The sequence below is a fragment of the Ahaetulla prasina genome, chromosome 3 (genome assembly GCF_028640845.1).
Source record: "Ahaetulla prasina isolate Xishuangbanna chromosome 3, ASM2864084v1, whole genome shotgun sequence".
NCBI lineage: Eukaryota > Metazoa > Chordata > Lepidosauria > Squamata > Colubridae > Ahaetulla > Ahaetulla prasina.
The window spans coordinates 155894539-155911567 of NC_080541.1; the positions used below are offsets into that span (position 1 = coordinate 155894539).

General features: G+C 39.7%; 1 protein-coding gene across 1 annotated transcript in view; it reads left to right on the plus strand.

Annotated features, from left to right (window-relative positions):
* LOC131195034 (vitellogenin-1-like) overlaps positions 1–6537 on the plus strand; it is a 62582-nt gene extending 56045 nt beyond the window's left edge. The window contains exons 30-35 of the mRNA XM_058176661.1: positions 531–694; positions 1246–1441; positions 3882–3976; positions 4701–4795; positions 4908–5052; positions 6337–6537. Of these exons, the coding sequence (XP_058032644.1) occupies positions 531–694; positions 1246–1441; positions 3882–3976; positions 4701–4795; positions 4908–5021 (664 nt within the window). The 3' untranslated portion in view covers positions 5022–5052; positions 6337–6537. The remainder of the gene's footprint in view (positions 1–530; positions 695–1245; positions 1442–3881; positions 3977–4700; positions 4796–4907; positions 5053–6336) is intronic.
* The last annotated feature ends 10492 nt before the right edge of the window (positions 6538–17029 follow it).

Below are 17029 nucleotides of genomic sequence, written 5' to 3' on the forward strand. Positions count from 1 at the left end.
AAAAATGGCTTCCTTTTTTCTTAGAAATTATTTTGTCATTCTTGATAAGAGGTTTCTTATAATTTGGATTTTTAATTTCTCAATTCTGTAAAACCATGCAAAGATGGCCAGGTTTTACAAAGAGTGAAGGCCTGTTAGAATCCTATTAAGCTTGAACATTTCAACCAACGCAGCCCTACAGGGACTTACATCAACGAATTTCAACATGATCAATCAAAACTTAGCTCATTCATGGAAATCCTAGCAAGCCTAAAAATGTGATGAGGAATCGGTGGTACTTTGGGGGTGAAGAAAAAAATGTACTTCCCATCATCTGGCAGTGATATTGTTTTGGTTACTAATTAAAGCTGGAAAATACGTGATCCATACAAAATTATTGTGATCAAGTAGAGCTGGGTGAATGGAAGAAAATGTGTTTTCCTTTCTTGTGTTTTGTCTCAATCCATTGTTTATGACTCAATAAATAAAATAATGGTTTTAGGTGATAAACATATCTCTTAGTGAAATGTTAAATCAAAATGCATTTGTAGCAGCATTGATCTTTGTGTCTTCATTTTTCTTTCTTTCCAGATAACCTTTTACAAGGATGATTTCTATCCCGAATTTTTCCCCACTGCCATCCCAAGTCCACATTATCAGAATCCAAAATTAAGCAAATTGAATGTAGCTTTATGGCTGTCCAAAGAAGTTGAAGGTAAATTAAAATGCTGCTTTTACACCAAGGCAGTACCTACCTAATAGACTAACAAGTATTAACTATGTTTATCTTTTTATGGCAATTTTTTGGTTAGCATAGAGCCGAATCTATTGTTTCAGTTAGGCTGGTTGAAATCACTGAGATTTAATGTAATTATTATGTTATTTAAGTCTGGTTGATTTCAATGCATTCACTTTAATTATAACAATGATTAAATATGATTTAATAATATAATAGTTATTATAATAATATAATCAATAATGATCCAATCCATTGTTTTGAGCTTTTGCTCCTTAGCATTTAGTCCCATTCATATCAACTAGGGATTCTTAAATAAGCCTTATTCCTAGGTAAGTATATTAGCAAACATCATTTGCAACACGGTTTGATATTGCTATCTTACTTATTTATATAGTAGAATAGGTTTATAAATATTGCCATGCTTAATGTAATTATTTGGCAAAAGTTGAGGGTTTGTTTTGGTTTTTCACTTTCCAATTGGGAGGACTAAAGTTTAACTCTGACCTTATTATTTATTTTCTTACCAGCTGTATGTGAAGTGAAGAATGAAAGGATTACAACCTTTGACAACAAGACATTCAGCATGGGTACTGTCGACACAGAATGTGACCTTCTGATAGTTAAGGATTGTACCACATCTGACAGTTATATATCAAAATTCCAAATATGGATCCACAACAAACCTGGTTTGCCAAAAGAAATTCATATATTCATTAATTCAGCGTAAGTTTAAACAAATGGACATTTATTTCAAGTTTCTTTCCAATAACTTCTTTTCCAATTTTTTTTAAAAAATGGCTTCCTTTTTTCTTAGAAATTATTTTGTCATTCTTGATAAGAGGTTTCTTATAATTTGGATTTTTAATTTCTCAATTCTGTAAAACCATGCAAAGATGGCCAGGTTTTACAAAGAGTGAAGGCCTGTTAGAATCCTATTAAGCTTGAACATTTCAACCAACGCAGCCCTACAGGGACTTACATCAACGAATTTCAACATGATCATTCAAAACTTAGCTCATTCATGGAAATCCTAGCAAGCCTAAAAATGTGATGAGGAATCGGTGGTACTTTGGGGGTGAAGAAAAAAATGTACTTCCCATCATCTGGCAGTGATATTGTTTTGGTTTCTAATTAAAGCTGGAAAATACGTGATCCATACAAATCGTTGGATTTCATACTAGCTTACTTCATAAGTATATAAGGTAATAGCAGAATTACTTCTCAAAAAGTCAACCCAGCACAAAAGTGTTGCTATCAATAACTAGTTGCCTTTCCTAAACATATATTCTAAAATATAATATGGCTATCTCCTGCCTTTATAGAATTACAGGACAGCTGTCATCAGAACAAGCTTATAACCATGAATGTGGGTTACAGAGAAATACGTTTAATTTACTAATTAATTAGTAAAAAATAATAAGAAATAGAAACAGAGCTTTTAAAATTCTTAAATTAGCTCAGTAGCTCAGGTGCTTGATAATCTTTTTTCCATAGATTGGTCATAAATACTGTTACTTAAAATCTATGAAATTACTATTACCTATTTTGTTATTTAAAGGGATGTGGTGGCTCAGGGGCTAGGATGTTGAGCTTGTCAATCGAAAGGTCGGCAGCTCAGCGGTTCGAATCCCTAGTGCTGCCATGTAACGGGGTGAGCTCCCATTACTTGTCCCAGCTTCTGCCAACCTAGCAGTTTCGAAAGCACGTAAAAATGCAAGTAGAAAAAATAGGGACCACCTTTGGTGGGAAGGTAGCAGCGTTCCATGCGCCTTTGGCATTGAGTCATGCCGGCCACATGACCACGGAGACGTCTTCTGACAGTGCTGGCTCTTCGGCTTTGAAACGGAGATGAGCACTGTCCCCTAGAGTCGGCACCGACTAGCACGTATGTGCGAGGGGAACCTTTACCTTTACCTATTTTGTTATTTACATACAAGTATTTTTCAAACAATGTGAGGACATAACAGGGCTAGGAAAAATGAATTATTTATAAATTTATAATTTATACAATTAATTAATTAAATAAGGAAAACAACAGACAGATTGTAAGGTAGCATGAACAGATGAAGAATCTTTCTTTCTTTCAGTTTATGACATTTAGTTTTAGTTGAAGAGGACTGGTCATGGTATAGGAGAAATGCTCTAGATGATTTGAAGTAACTCAGTGTGAGTCTAATAAAAGAGAATATTTGTGCACTGATTATGTTACCTAGTTTGGCAATGAAACGTCTGCAAGAAAACAACCAAGCTCATAAAGGGACCCCCTCAGTGTTGTTTGTTGGTGACAATGAAACAGCCTTTTATTCCTCTAGCTCAGGGTGTCAAACTCAATTTCATAGAGGGCCACATCAGGGTTGTATTTGACCTTGGGGGGGGAGGCATGGCTGGGAGGTGGGAGGCATGACCAACTCAAAGCCATTCATCGAGGCTCTGTTTTCAGCCATGATGGCCTCCTGCAGCCCTCTGCCAGTGAAAATGGAGCTCGGGCAGCTGCATGTGACCTCCCCAAGCTCTGTGTTTCACTGGCAGAGCGCTGCAAGAGGCCATCACCAGCGAAAACAGAGCCTGAGAGAGCCGCACCCAGCCCTCCTGAGCTCCGTTTTTGTTGAGAAAGGCATCATGGGCTGGTCTTTTGCTGTTTCCAGGGCAGCCCCGCAGGCAAGTTCTAAGCATCCCGTGAGCCGGATCCAGTCCACGGGCCTTGAGTTTGACACCTCTGTTCTAGCTAGATCATCAGTGGGAAATCTTTTCAGACCAATCTGAATTATATAAGAACATGGCATCTTTTCAATCCTAGGCAACAGATGTTTCTCTATTGGGATGGTAATAAAAAATATCTGCTGCAAACTCTACATAGGCATCAGGAAAGGCATCCAGCCAGTAAAACACTTAGCTCCATTCAGTCGTCCCAATTCCACACCGATAAAAGGGATTACAGGCTCATAAAAAGAAAACAAAAATGGTATTTGTTTCCATATTACCAGATTTACAAGTCCACTGCAACTTTAGTACTTTGAACCAAATTTCATCTATTCAAGCCGTAGTGGATATAGCAAAAGCATTTCTTCAGAGAAAGGCTGACTCTTTCCTGCTAATTATTATCCTTTTTTTTCCTTGTTTAACTTTCTAACAAAATGCAATTTTTTGTTTTTTCCCAATGCAGAGAAATCACAATCCGAGGTGCCATAGGGATGCTGGATGTGTTACATAATAAAGCACCAATACCAACAAACAGAGACCGATATGAAGACAGCAGAGGTACTGCATCTTATACCATATTTTATATCTTAAATAATAGAAATTAGTTCATTTAGTCTATGTAGTCTGGCTTAATTACTTTATTTTTTTCAATAATTCTTTTAAAAAATAAACTTGAATTAAAGTAAAGGTTCCCCTTGCACATATGTGCTAGTCATTCCCAAATCTAGGGGGCGGTGCTCATCTCCGGTTCAAAGCCGAAGAGCCAGTGCTCTCCGAAGATGTCTCCATGGTCATGTGACCGGCATGACTAAATGCCAAAGGCGCACAGAAGACTGTTACCTTCCCACCAAAGGTGGTCCCTATTTTTCTACTTGCATTTTTTTATGTGCTTTCAAACTGCTAGGTTGGCAGAAGCTGGGACAAGTAATGGGAACTCACCCTGTTACACGGCAGCACTAGGGATTCGAACTGCTGAACTGCCGACCTTTCGATCGACAAGCCCAGCGTCTTAGCCACTGAGTCACCACGTCTTGAATTGCTTGAATTATTTTGTAGTAATTTCTACATACCATAAGAATGTAGCAAAATGCATTTGAAAAGAAGGGAACGTTTATCAATAATGGGGCAACCCCCACCCACCTGAGAAGAAAACATGATTGCATGGAAAGAATCCTGAAGCAAGAACCATATAGAATTATGCAATGGCTAAGGGTTTGTAGGCGTGTTTGAAAACTCTTATAGTAAATAGCCAGTCTTTTAAAGCTATGCTTTCTCTTTGTAGAAAAAATTGAAATTTTGAGAACAACCAACAATGTTATTATCAACGTTTCTGAATATGGCTTGGAAAGTGTGACATATGATGGTGACATACTGAGAGTAAGTCATACTTCCTTTTTTATGCAAGAATTTCTTATTTTTACTTTTAAAAAATGATATTGCAAGAAAATTCACTTGAACTTTTATGGCAACATCTCATTTGTTCATGTAGATAAAAACTTCTGCCAAAGTACAAGGCAAAACCTGTGGACTGTGTGGAGACTACAATGGAGAAATGAAACATGAATACCTGATCCCAAATCAAGCCGGCACTGAGCAATACTGATTTTTAATTCCCAAACTTTAGCAGGATTCAGGTATGTATTGCAGGTTTGTGAAGTTTGAACATTTTAGAGATAGAAATTAATTATAAATGTTTGAAGCAGCATGTATTGGTTAAAATAATGGTGCTTTCGATTTTAAAATGTCCAAATAATGCTGAACCTGAAAGAAACTATTCTATTTCATCCTCCTGGTTTCATAAGGATACATACAAAAATCTAGTTAGAGAACTCAAGAAAGAACTGGCACATAATCTTAGTCATTCAATAGTTTCCCCAAACATAAAAAGAAATCATATAAAGTTAAGATTGTGATGGTAGACATCCATAGCTAGAAACAGGGCAACCTTCAGAAGTTTCTAATTAATTCTAGCAGTTGTATCCCATCTACAGAATGCTTACTAGGAGTAACCTCTGACCATATGCCTCCATACTAGTTTAGTAGTAATCACAACTTTTAGTCACAGGAAAAGGGAGAGAAGAATAAAATACCATGCCAGCATCTAGCTCAAAAACACATTATTTTCCTAAGGAGATCATTCTGCACATCCTGGAGTTACTGAAGAGAAAAATTAGGGGTGCTATGACATTAGGATGTCTTCCAGTACCTTAGAGGCTACCACAGAAAGGTAGGGGTGAACTTATTTTCCAAAGTCCTGGGGATAGGACAAGAAGCAATAGGTGGAAGCTCATGAAAGAAAGCTTCAACCTGGAACGAAGGAGAAACTTCCTGACAGTGAGAATAATTAACCAATGGAACAGTTTACCTTCTGGAGTTGTGGGTGTGCCATTGCTAGAAATTTTCAAGAAAGATGAGCAGGGGCCAGGGAGTTTGACTAGAAAACCTCCAAGGTCCCGTCCAGCCCTATGATTTTATTTTCTTCAAACCAAGATTTATCCCTTTTCTGACCAGCATTTATTGTTCTGTCACATTCTAGTTAAAATGGGAAAATCAGCTATTTCCCTGAAATGCTCTGCTTCTTAATTTAGCAACTGGGAGCCTGAAATATTAAGATGAATTGTTTTCCTTTATGGGATTTGGTATTTGTGAACAGACACCATTTGTATATGGTAAAAAAAAAACCAGCCTGAAAATAATAATTGTTTGATTGTTTGAAAAATGTATTTATGGATAAAATCATGAAAATGAAATTTCTAGCTTTTTGTAATCTCACATCTGTTCAAATTGCTTTGACATTCATTACTAACTCAAATGGAGAATGATACTGTTTTATATAATCAAAAGGACTACAAAAATTTTCTCCAATGTGTTTGCTTTGAATTCTATTATTTATTAATATTGATTGTGTTTTGTGGCAGAAACTGCAATGGACTCGATTTAATCCAAGAAGACCCAAGATGATGCAAGAAGACCCAAAAAAGTCTCGTTGACAAGATCTGACTGAAGACAGGAAAGATCTTTCCCAGATAAACTCTTTCAGACAAAAGCTTTAGCTCATAGTTGATCTAAATAATTTGAGGGATGTGGAAACCCTATGTAATATGAATAGTTTATGCTAATTGGAAATAAATTTAAAAAAATCAAATGTGCTAATCATTGGATGAAGATCTCAATAAATGCACATCATATTAAATAAATTTGCATGGCCTTTCTTACTGTTTCTTCTCCCCAGAAAATATAGAGCTGAAAATAAAGTGATACCATTATTTATTAGCAAGAAGCCAGCTCAATTATTAAAACAGATTGTCAAAACTTATCGTTTTGAAGTAAGTTAATATTTGAATTACTACATATATCATAGTAGAAGTCCATTTTGTGTTGAAGAGTTCTATGAAGAAATTAGATATCATGCCAAGCCTATCCCAGATGAAAACAAACATAAACAATGCAAATTATTAATTATGTTCCCATCAGACTTTTTTATGGGGGGGATGGAAATCTAGCCTTACCAAATGGCTGTGTTTGTAAAACTAGGAGCAATGAACACTAGATCCTAATATCAGTGCTCCCATATTTAAAGCCGGATTAATCTAGATCAGGGGATTCAAACTCAAGGCCCAGGATCCAACCCACAGGGTACTTAGATCTGGCCCATAGGGCCACCCTGGAAACAGTGAAGGACCTGCCTGCAGTGCTTCTGCCAGTGAAAATGGGCTCCCGAGCTCCATTTTTGGCTCGGGAGCCCATTTTCCAGAGCAAAAAATGGGAAAATAGGCTCGGGAGTCCATTTTCCTGAGCCAACCCTCTGCCAGTAAAAACAGAGCTCAGGAGAGCTGCCCTCCCGAGCTCCGTTTTCACTGGCAGAGGATTACAGGAGGCCATGGCAGCTGAAAATGGAGCTCAGAAGCGTGTTTTCACTGGCAGAGCTTTGGGGCCACCATAGGTACCCCTGACATGAGTGACATCAAGCTGGCCATACCCATCCTGGCTACACCCACCCCAATCCCCCTGTGGTCAAACACAACCCTGATGCAGCCCTTAATGAAATTGAGTTTGTCACCCCTGATCTAGATTGTCTTCCAATGACCAGTTGTGATTATATGGTCAAAGAATTTATTTCATAACTAGAAAGGTCCATTGTATTTAACCACAAATAAGCATATAGAAGGGGCGCGGTGGTTCAGTGGCTAAGACCTTTCAGTCGGCAGTTCAGCAGTTTGAATCCCTAGTGCCGCACAAAAGGGTAAGCTCCCGTTACTTGTCCCAGCTTCTGCCAACCTAGCAGTTCAAAAGCATGTAAAAAATGCAAATAAAAAAATGACCATCTTTGGTGAGAAGGAAACAGCATTCCGTGCGCCTTTGGCATCTAGTCATGTCGGCCACATGACCATGGAGACATCTTTGGACAGCGCTGGCTCTTTGGCTTTGAAACAGAGATGAGCAGTGCCACCTAGAGTCGGGAACGACTAGCACATATGTGCGAGGGGAACCTTTACCTTTACCTTAAGCATATAGATACAGAATCTATATCATCCAACTTACCTTGTCTTAGTTCAGAAGCTAAGCAGGTCAGGCCTCAGCAGTGTGTTGATGGGTAACCTTCAAATAATACTAGACTATAGTCTGGGAATGTAAGGAATTTTTTTTTCAGTAAATACAGCACTAAACTACTTCTCCATGTTGCCACAAAGTCACTAGGAGGTGAGTTTGACTTGAAGAATATTTTGTCTATAAGCAAATGTGGGACTGCAGTCTCAGAGAGGGTTTTAATGAGCTGAGAATGCAGATCAAGAAAGAAATGCTACAGAAATCTTGTTCCTCCAATTTCATGTAATAATTATATTGAGAACACCCCTATGATATATGCAACCCAGTTACTCGCCATAAATTTGAGAAATAATTACTGGGGTAAAAATTTGGTGCAAGCTGGTAGAAGTTGACCAAAATAAGTCAGAAAACTGAAATAAGTCAGCATCAGAGGAACAAGAACCTTGAGAGAAAAAGTAATTAGGAGACGATTAAGAGAGAGCTTACTGCAGCTAGATGGCTTGGGGCCAGTGAAGGAAATTAGAAGTAGGGAGTTGTGGATATAATGTGTGTGGTTTCAAGGAGCAGGAAGCCAGAAACAACACTTGGGAGAATTAGAAAATATATTAAGAATTGTGGTGCTGGTATGCAAGAGAGCCATAACCAGGGAGAAAGAGGAGGGGAAAGTGTAAGTTTAGCTTAGAGCAAGATTAGGAAAAATAGAATAGAATAGAATAGAATAGAATAGAATAGAATTTTTATTGGCCAAGTGTGATTGGACACACAAGGAATTTGTCTTGGTGCATATGCTCTCAGTGTACATAAAAGAAAAGATACGTTCATCAAGGTACAACATTTACAACACAAATGATGGTCAATATATCAATATAAATCATAAGGATTGCCAGCAACAAAGTTACAGTCATACAGTCATAAGTGGAAAGAGATTGGTGATGGAACTATGAGAAGATTAATAGTAGTGCAAATTTAGTAAATAGTTTGACAGTGTTGATGGAATTATTTGTTTAGCAGAGTGATGGCATTCGGGAAGAAACTGTCCTTGTGTCTAGTTGTTCTGGTGTGCAGTGCTCTATAGTGTCCTTTTGAGGGTAGGAGTTGAAACAGTTTATGTCCAGGATGTGAGGGATCTGTAAATATTTTCACGGCCGTCTTCTTGATTCGTGCGGTATACAGGTCCTCAATGGAAGGCAAGTTGGTAGCAATTATTTTTTCTGCAGTTCTAATTATCCTCTGAAGTCTGTGTTTTTCTTGTTGGGTTGCAGAACCAAACCAGACAGTTATAGAGGTGCAAATGACAGACTCAATAATTTCTCTGTAGAACTGAATCAGTAGCTCCTTGGGCAGTTTGAGCTTACTGAGTTGGCGCAGAAAGAACATTCTTTGTTGTCCTTTTTTGATGATGTTTTTGATGTTAGCTGTCCATTTTAGATCTTGCGATGATAGAACCTAGAAATTTAAAGGTTTCTACTGTTGATACTGTGTTGTCTAGTATTGTGAGAGGTGGAAGTATGGAAGGGTTTCTCCTAAAGTCTACTACCATTTCTACAGTTTTGAGTGTGTTCAGTTCCAGATTGTTTTCGTGGCACCACAAGGCTAGTCATTTGACCCTCATCTATATGCGGATTTGTCATTGTCTCGAATGAGACCAATCACTGTTGTGTCATCTGAAGAAGGAAAAGATTAGCCTAGAGCAGGAGTCTCCAATATTGGCAACTTTAAGCCTTGTGGACTTCAACTCCCAGAGTTCCTCAGCCAACTTTCCTGGCTGAGGAACTCTGGGAGTTGAAGTCCACAAGTCTTAAAGTTGCCAAGGTTGGAGACCCCTGGCCTAGAGAGAGGTGGACTGAGAAATAAGGAAATAAGAGATGAAGTTTTAAAGAAATAAAGGCTACTTATGCTAAGCAAGAGATAAAAGGCAGAAAGCAGGAAGCTTTTTTCAGTTGACCAATCAGTGGTCTCACTTCCTAAAGCCAATAAGGAAGAAAGAGACTTTGGGGAGTGTAGGTTTATAGAGCTTTTTCAAAAAAAAAAAAGAGAGAGAGAGAGATCCTGGCAGTTTCATATGTGAGGAAGTTACCCGGTGAATCAGTGAGAAAGGACCCAACTTTGCGACGGTTGGGGGGATTGGGTGTGGGAGACACCGTATTTCGGTGGTTCTCATCCTATCTCTCCGACCGATCGCAGACGGTGTTGGCAGGGCAGCAGAGGTCGACCTCGAGGCGCCTCCTTTGTGGAGTGCCACAGGGGTCGGTTCTCTCGCCTCTCCTGTTCAACATCTACATGAAGCCGCTGGGCGAGGTCATCAGTGGTTTTGGGGTGAGTTATCAACTGTACGCGGATGACACCCAGCTGTACATTTCCACCCCTGACCACCCCAATGTAGCTGTTGAAGTGTTGTCTCGGTGTGTGGAGGCCGTACGGGTCTGGATGGGGAGAAACAGGCTCAAGCTCAACCCCTCCAAGACTGAGTGGCTGTGGATGCCGGCATCCCGGTACAGTCAGCTGCAACCGCGGCTGACTGTTGGGGGCGAATCATTGGCCCCAATGGAGAGGGTGCGCAATTTGGGGGTTCTCCTGGATGGACGGTTGTCTTTTGAAGATCATTTGGCGACCGTCTCCAGGAGAGCTTTTTACCAGGTTCGCCTGGTCCGCCAGTTGCGCCCCTTTCTAGACCGGGATGCCTTATGCACGGTCACTCATGCCCTCGTCACTTCTCGCCTGGACTACTGTAACGCCTCACATGGGGCTCCCTTGAGGTGCACCCGGAGACTTCAGTTAGTTCAGAATGCAGCCGCGGTGATAGAGAGCCACTCGTGGCTCCCATATAACACCGATCCTGCAGGCTGCACTGGCTACCTGTGGTTTTCAGTGCACTTCAAGGTGTTGGTTACCACCTTTAAAGCGCTCCATGGCATAGGACGGGATATCTTGGGACCGCCTTCTGTTACCACATGCCTCCCACCGGATGCGCTCTCATAGAGGGCCTCCTCAGGGTGCCGTCAGCCAGACAGTGCAGGCTGGCGACCCCCAGGGGGAGAGCCTTCTCTGTGGGGGCACCTACCCTCTAGAATGAGCTTCCCCCAGGACTTCGACAACTTCCAGACCTCCGGACCTTTCGCCGCGAGCTTAAAATATATCTATTCTTTCGAGCAGGACTGGCTTAATAGGGTTTTTTAATAGGGTTTTAAATATGGATTTTATGGAGTTTATTTTATATGTTGTATTGTATTTTAAATTTAGGCTATTGGAATAAGTTTTTTAAATATTGTTTTTATTGAAATGTATCGTTTTTATTTTATCTGCCTGTTCACCGCCCTGAGTCCTTCGGGAGAAGGGCGGTATACAAATTAAATTATTATTATTATTATTATTATAAGGGCCAGAAAGTGAAGCAGATTGGATCAGAGAGGACATCCAGATCAGAAGAAAGATATAGCCAGAAGTGGTATTCAGCAGGTTCTGACGAGTTCTGGAGAACCAGTAGCAGAAAATTTGAGTAGTTTGGAAAACTGTTAAATACCACCTCTGACTGGCCCCGCCCCCATCTATTCTCTGCCTCCCAAGTCCCAGCTGATCGGGAGGAAATGGGGATTTTGCAGTAACCTTCCCCTGAAGTGGGATGGGAATGGAGATTTGACAGTATCCTTCCCCTGCCATGCCCACCAAGCCATGCCCATCAAGCCATGCCATATCTACCAAGCCATGCCCACAGAACCAGTAGTAAAAAAAATTGAATCCCACCACTGGATATAGCAGTCAGGAAGAATAGAGAAAGAAAAAAATGGCTTCATCAGTCTTTTGCTGGTCCAATTACAAAGAGAGAAGAGAACTGGTGTGGTAAAAGTAAAGGTTTTCCCTGTACAGTAGTTTCTGACTCTAGGGAGTGGTGTTGATCTCTGTTTCTTAACTGAGGGAGCCAGCATTGTCGAAGATGCTTCCATGGTCATGCGGCCGGCATGACTAAACACTGAGGCACCCAGAACATTGTTACCTTCCCATCAAAGTTGTACCTATTTATCTACTCACATTTTCATGCTTTCAAACTGCTAGGTTGGCAGGAAATGGGGTAAGAACAGGAGCTCACTCTGTCATGCGGTTGGGACTCAAACTGTCAACTTTCTGGCCAGCAAACCCAGCATCTTAACCACTATGCCACTGCATGCCCTTATGGTTATGGTTAGATATGTACTGCACCTTTAAAATGGGCAGTAAATACAGACTGCTAGGTTTTCAGTGAATCCTCTTTACCAGAAAATGAGGATTCGTCCCAATGCATCCAAGAGCTCGGCGCTGTTAAATTTATCCTTGTACCTGTGTGATACTGCTCATCTATCTCTCTTGCATTTCTCTAATGCAAGTCGTAAAGCTATTTTATTTGTTCACAGCTAAAGGTTTTATTTTCTTTTAATTGAATTTGCAAAAGAAGAGAGGAGAAGAATTACTTCTTAGAGTCCTGCTGCTCATTGGATATTCGGTACCAGGCTTTGATTAAAGTGAACAGCAGAGATACCAGAAATACCCCTATTTCAATAGGGGTATTTCTCAAACACACAGCTTCTTGTTAAAATTGCAAATGCATATGTCATTTGATCATTGTAACATCTTCCAGCCCTTGCTATTCTCCTCAGAGGAATTCAGTTATAGAAAGGATAGATCTAATTAAACCAGGTATATTTTTAGGCAGTTTTCAGACTGCCTGGAGTTATGCCATGGTAACACACATTGACCCCAGCTATGACTCGAAAAATATACTGAGCATCTTCAGTTTCACCGTGAAAAGTTCAGTTCCTTCTGGAACACAGCTCTTTTAATGAAAGTGTGTATCTTCTTCCTTACTTAAGCCTCATGTTCAATTGATGCCATGCCCTGTTTCACATCAGCTTGAAGGTCTCTAATTCTTTTTTTCCTCCTTTTTTTCTTTTGCACAGTGCTGTAACTTTCAAAGCTTTCTTTCTCTGTAATTTAGAAATGGGCCACAAGTTTCTTTATCTCCCACCAAACAGCATAACATAAAGGCAGGTGAAATGCGATCGTGAGGTAGAAAAATATTCTCTGTTTGATTTTATTTTTTCCCCAGTTGCCATTAAAAAAGAGAGAGAGAGAGAGAGCAAGTCAATTCTTTTTTTCTCCCAACATCAAGAGGAACCTGTATCCAGCTATACAGTGCATTCAAAGACTAAACCAGTACATTTGAATTAAATGTAATCTGGTACTCTCAGCTGCAGCCCACTAGTTCCAGAAGAGAACTGACATCCAACATGTTGAAAAGAAATAAGAAAGATAGAGCAGTTGCTTGCTTTTTATCTTTAGTAGCACAGAGAATAGTGATGATTCATTCCAAGTCAAGCTAAGTTTTGCTTCCAAAGTGGCTTCAAATATAATAAGACTCCCTTCAGGGAAGGAGGCGGAAGAGCAGGACAATTCAATTTCTTTGATTTCATTAATGACAGAGATTAGCTACATCAGAGGTGGTATTCAGAAAGTTTTGACGAGTTCTGGAGAACCAGTAGCGGAAATTTTGAGTTGTTTGGAGAACCAATAAATACCACGTCTGACTGGCCCCACCCCCATTTACTCTCTGTCTCCCGAGTCCCAGCTGATCGGGAAGAAATGGGGATTTTGCAGTAACCTTCCCTGGAGTGGGGTGGGAATGGAGATTTTACAGTATCCTTCCCCTGCCACGCCCACCAAGCCATGCCCACCAAGTCATGCCACACCCACCAAGCCATGCCCACAGAACCAGTAGTAAACAAATTTAAATCTGGGTACATTGCATACTGTATTACTTCCATTTTAAAGAAAAGTTCCTTCCTTCCTTCCTTCCTTCCTTCCTTCCTTACTTACTTACTTACTTACTTACTTACTTACTATCTCTCCCTCCGCCCCCTTTTCTTTCTCAGTTATTAAAGACATAATTTGTATTCATTTGCAGTTCAGTCGTAAGAGCATCTATTCAGAGACGCTGAGAGACAGAAAAAAATCCTACCAAGGCTACTGGCTAGGAAAACATTGTAAATTCTAGTAATACAAAAGACACACACACACATAGAATATAGAAAATGTATCTTCACCCGAAGTTATAATTTATACTGGATAGTTGGCATCATCAATACATTGAAATTCATTTTTTTCTTAATAATGCTTTACAAAGATTGTTTGAATCACATGTCTAGCATTCAAATTTTAAATTTCTCTCAGCTCTGTCACAGCCCAACTCACCTCACAGGGCTCTTGCTGTGAAGAAAATAAGGGAGAAAGGAGAACAACTTGCCTCCAGAAGTTGCGAATGCTCCAACACTGGGAGTTTTTAAGAAGACATTGGATAACCATTTGTCTGAAGTGGCATAGGGTTTCCTACCTAGGCAGGGGGTTGGAGTAGAAGACCTCCAAGATCCCTTCCAACTCTGTTCTATTTCTATATATGTTCTCCACCTTGAGTTACTTGTAAAGTAATAAAGTTGGGATAAAAAAATCTAAAAAATAAATTTAAAAAATGTAATAAAAGTCTACTTTAAACTGTAATGACTGAACAGTATGTCTTATTACTTTTAGGTAATTTACCAATTTACAAAGGGATGCGGCGGCTCAGGGGCTAGGACGTTGAGCTTGTTGATCGAAAGTCGGCAACTCAGTGGTTCGAATCCCTACTGTTGCCGTGTAACAGGGTGAGCTCCCGTTAATTGTCCCAGGTTCTGCCAACCTAACAGTTTCGAAAGCATGTAAAAATGCAAGTAGAAAAAATAGGGACCACCTTTGGTGGGAAGGTAACAGCATTCCGTGCGCCTTTGGCATTGAGTCATGCCGGCCACATGACCAAGGAGACATCTTAGGACAGCGCTGGCTCTTTGGCTTTGAAACAGAGATGAGCACCGCCCCCTAGAGTCAGCAACGACTAGCACATATGTGCGAGGGGAACCTTTACCTTTACCTTACCAATTTACATATTGATGGTTGATACGAACTACCTCATATTGATTTTAGTGGGGGGGGGGTGCATGTGTACCATATTTTTATATTTAAATATTTTCATATCATATTTTTTGTCATAAAGCCATATGTCTTTGGTTTATTTTCTTAAACTTTCCCTTTACATTTACTCTGTCATATTTGAATCTAATAACATCATATCATATTTTCTGATATTACTTTCTCTCAGCTAACATTAAGACAGCCAGATTCTTTTGCCTGCACTGTGATTATTGCAGGTTCAGCACCCCTCTATTCTGCTTGGAACATTTGATTGTCATTTAAACTGGCAAAGAGATACAAAGAGTATAGTTTGCAAAAAATTATCACAAAATTAGTCATGTTATGAAAACACTAGATTGCTTTAATGAATCTATAAAATGACTTAATAATGAATCAGAACATTGGCTCATAATTTCCAAGCCCTTCACTGTTTTTACCATAATATCCTGAAAAATAAACAATCCCAGTCCTGACCTGATTATTACAAAGAAGCAAATCAATTTAATGACTCCTATTCTAGAAGGGATGTGGTGGCTCAGGGACTAGGATGCTGAGCTTGTCGATCAGAAGGTCGGCAGTTCAGCGGTTCGAATCCCTAGTGCTGCTGTGTAACAGGGTGAGCTCCCGTTACTTGTCCTGGCTTCTGCCAACCTAGCAATTAGAAAGCACGTAAAAAATGCAAGTAGAAAAAATAGGGACCACCTTTGGTGGGAAGGTAACAGCATTCCGTGCGCCTTTGGCATTGAGTCATGCCGGCCACATGACCAAGGAGACATCTTAGGACAGCGCTGGCTCTTTGGCTTTGAAACGGAGATGAGCACCGCCCCCTAGAGTCAGCAACGATTAGCACATATGTGCGAGGGGAACCTTTACCTTTACCTTACCAATTTACATATTGATGGTTGATACGAACTACCTCATATTGATTTTAGTGGAGGGGTGTGTGTGCATGTGTACCATATTTTTATATTTAAATATTTTCATATCATATTTTTTGTCATAAAGCCATATGTCTTTGATTTATTTTCTTAAACTTTCCCTTTACATTTACTCTGTCACATTTGAATCTAATAACATCATATCGTATTTTCTGATATTACTTTCTCTCAGCTAACATTAAGACAGCCAGATTCTTTTGCCTGCACTGTGATTATTGCAGGTTCAGCACCCCTCTATTCTGCTTGGAACATTTGATTGTCATTTTAAACTGGCAAAGAGATACAAAGAGTATAGTTTGCAAAAAATTATCACAAAATTAGCCATGTTATGAAAACACTAGATTGCTTTAATGAATCTATAAAATGACTTAATAATGAATCAGAACATTGGCTCATAATTTCCAAGCCCTTCACTGTTTTTACCATAATATCCTGAAAAATAAACAATCCCAGTCCTGACCTGATTATTACAAAGAAGTAAATCAATTTAATGACTCCTATTCTAGAAGGGATGTGGTGGCTCAGGGGCTAGGATGCTGAGCTTGTCGATCAGAAGGTCGGCAGTTCAGCGGTTCAAATCCCTAGTGCTGCTGTGTAACAGGGTGAGCTCCCGTTACTTATCCTGGCTTCTGCCAACCTAGCAATTAGAAAGCACATAAAAAATGCAAGTAGAAAAAATAGGGACCACCTTTGGTAGGAACAGCGTTCCGTGCGCCTTTGGCGTTGAGTCATGCCGGCCACATGACTACAGAGACGTCTTAGGACAGCGCTGGCTCTTCGGCTTTGAAACGGAGATGAGCACTGCTCCCTAGAGTCAGGAATGACTAGCACATATGTGCGAGGGGAATCTTTACCTTTACCTTTCTAAAATAGGTACTGAAGAATGGAATTTGTTTAAAAGTATAGGATATAAAAAAGAAATTTCATTGTAGATTAAGCATACATTCACAGGAATCCAAATGGATGATTCCTGTAATCTTGTAGACAGTACTTATTTAGAAAAAAAAATACATGACAAAACAAAAATAATTCAGTTGTATGCTAATATCCATCCATCAAACAAGATGCTTTTAAAAAGTAGATGTTTAACTGTGACAGCATTTAGTGGTACACAATCCTTGCTAAAATTATAAGTTCCCATTTTGTGTTGCTTGCA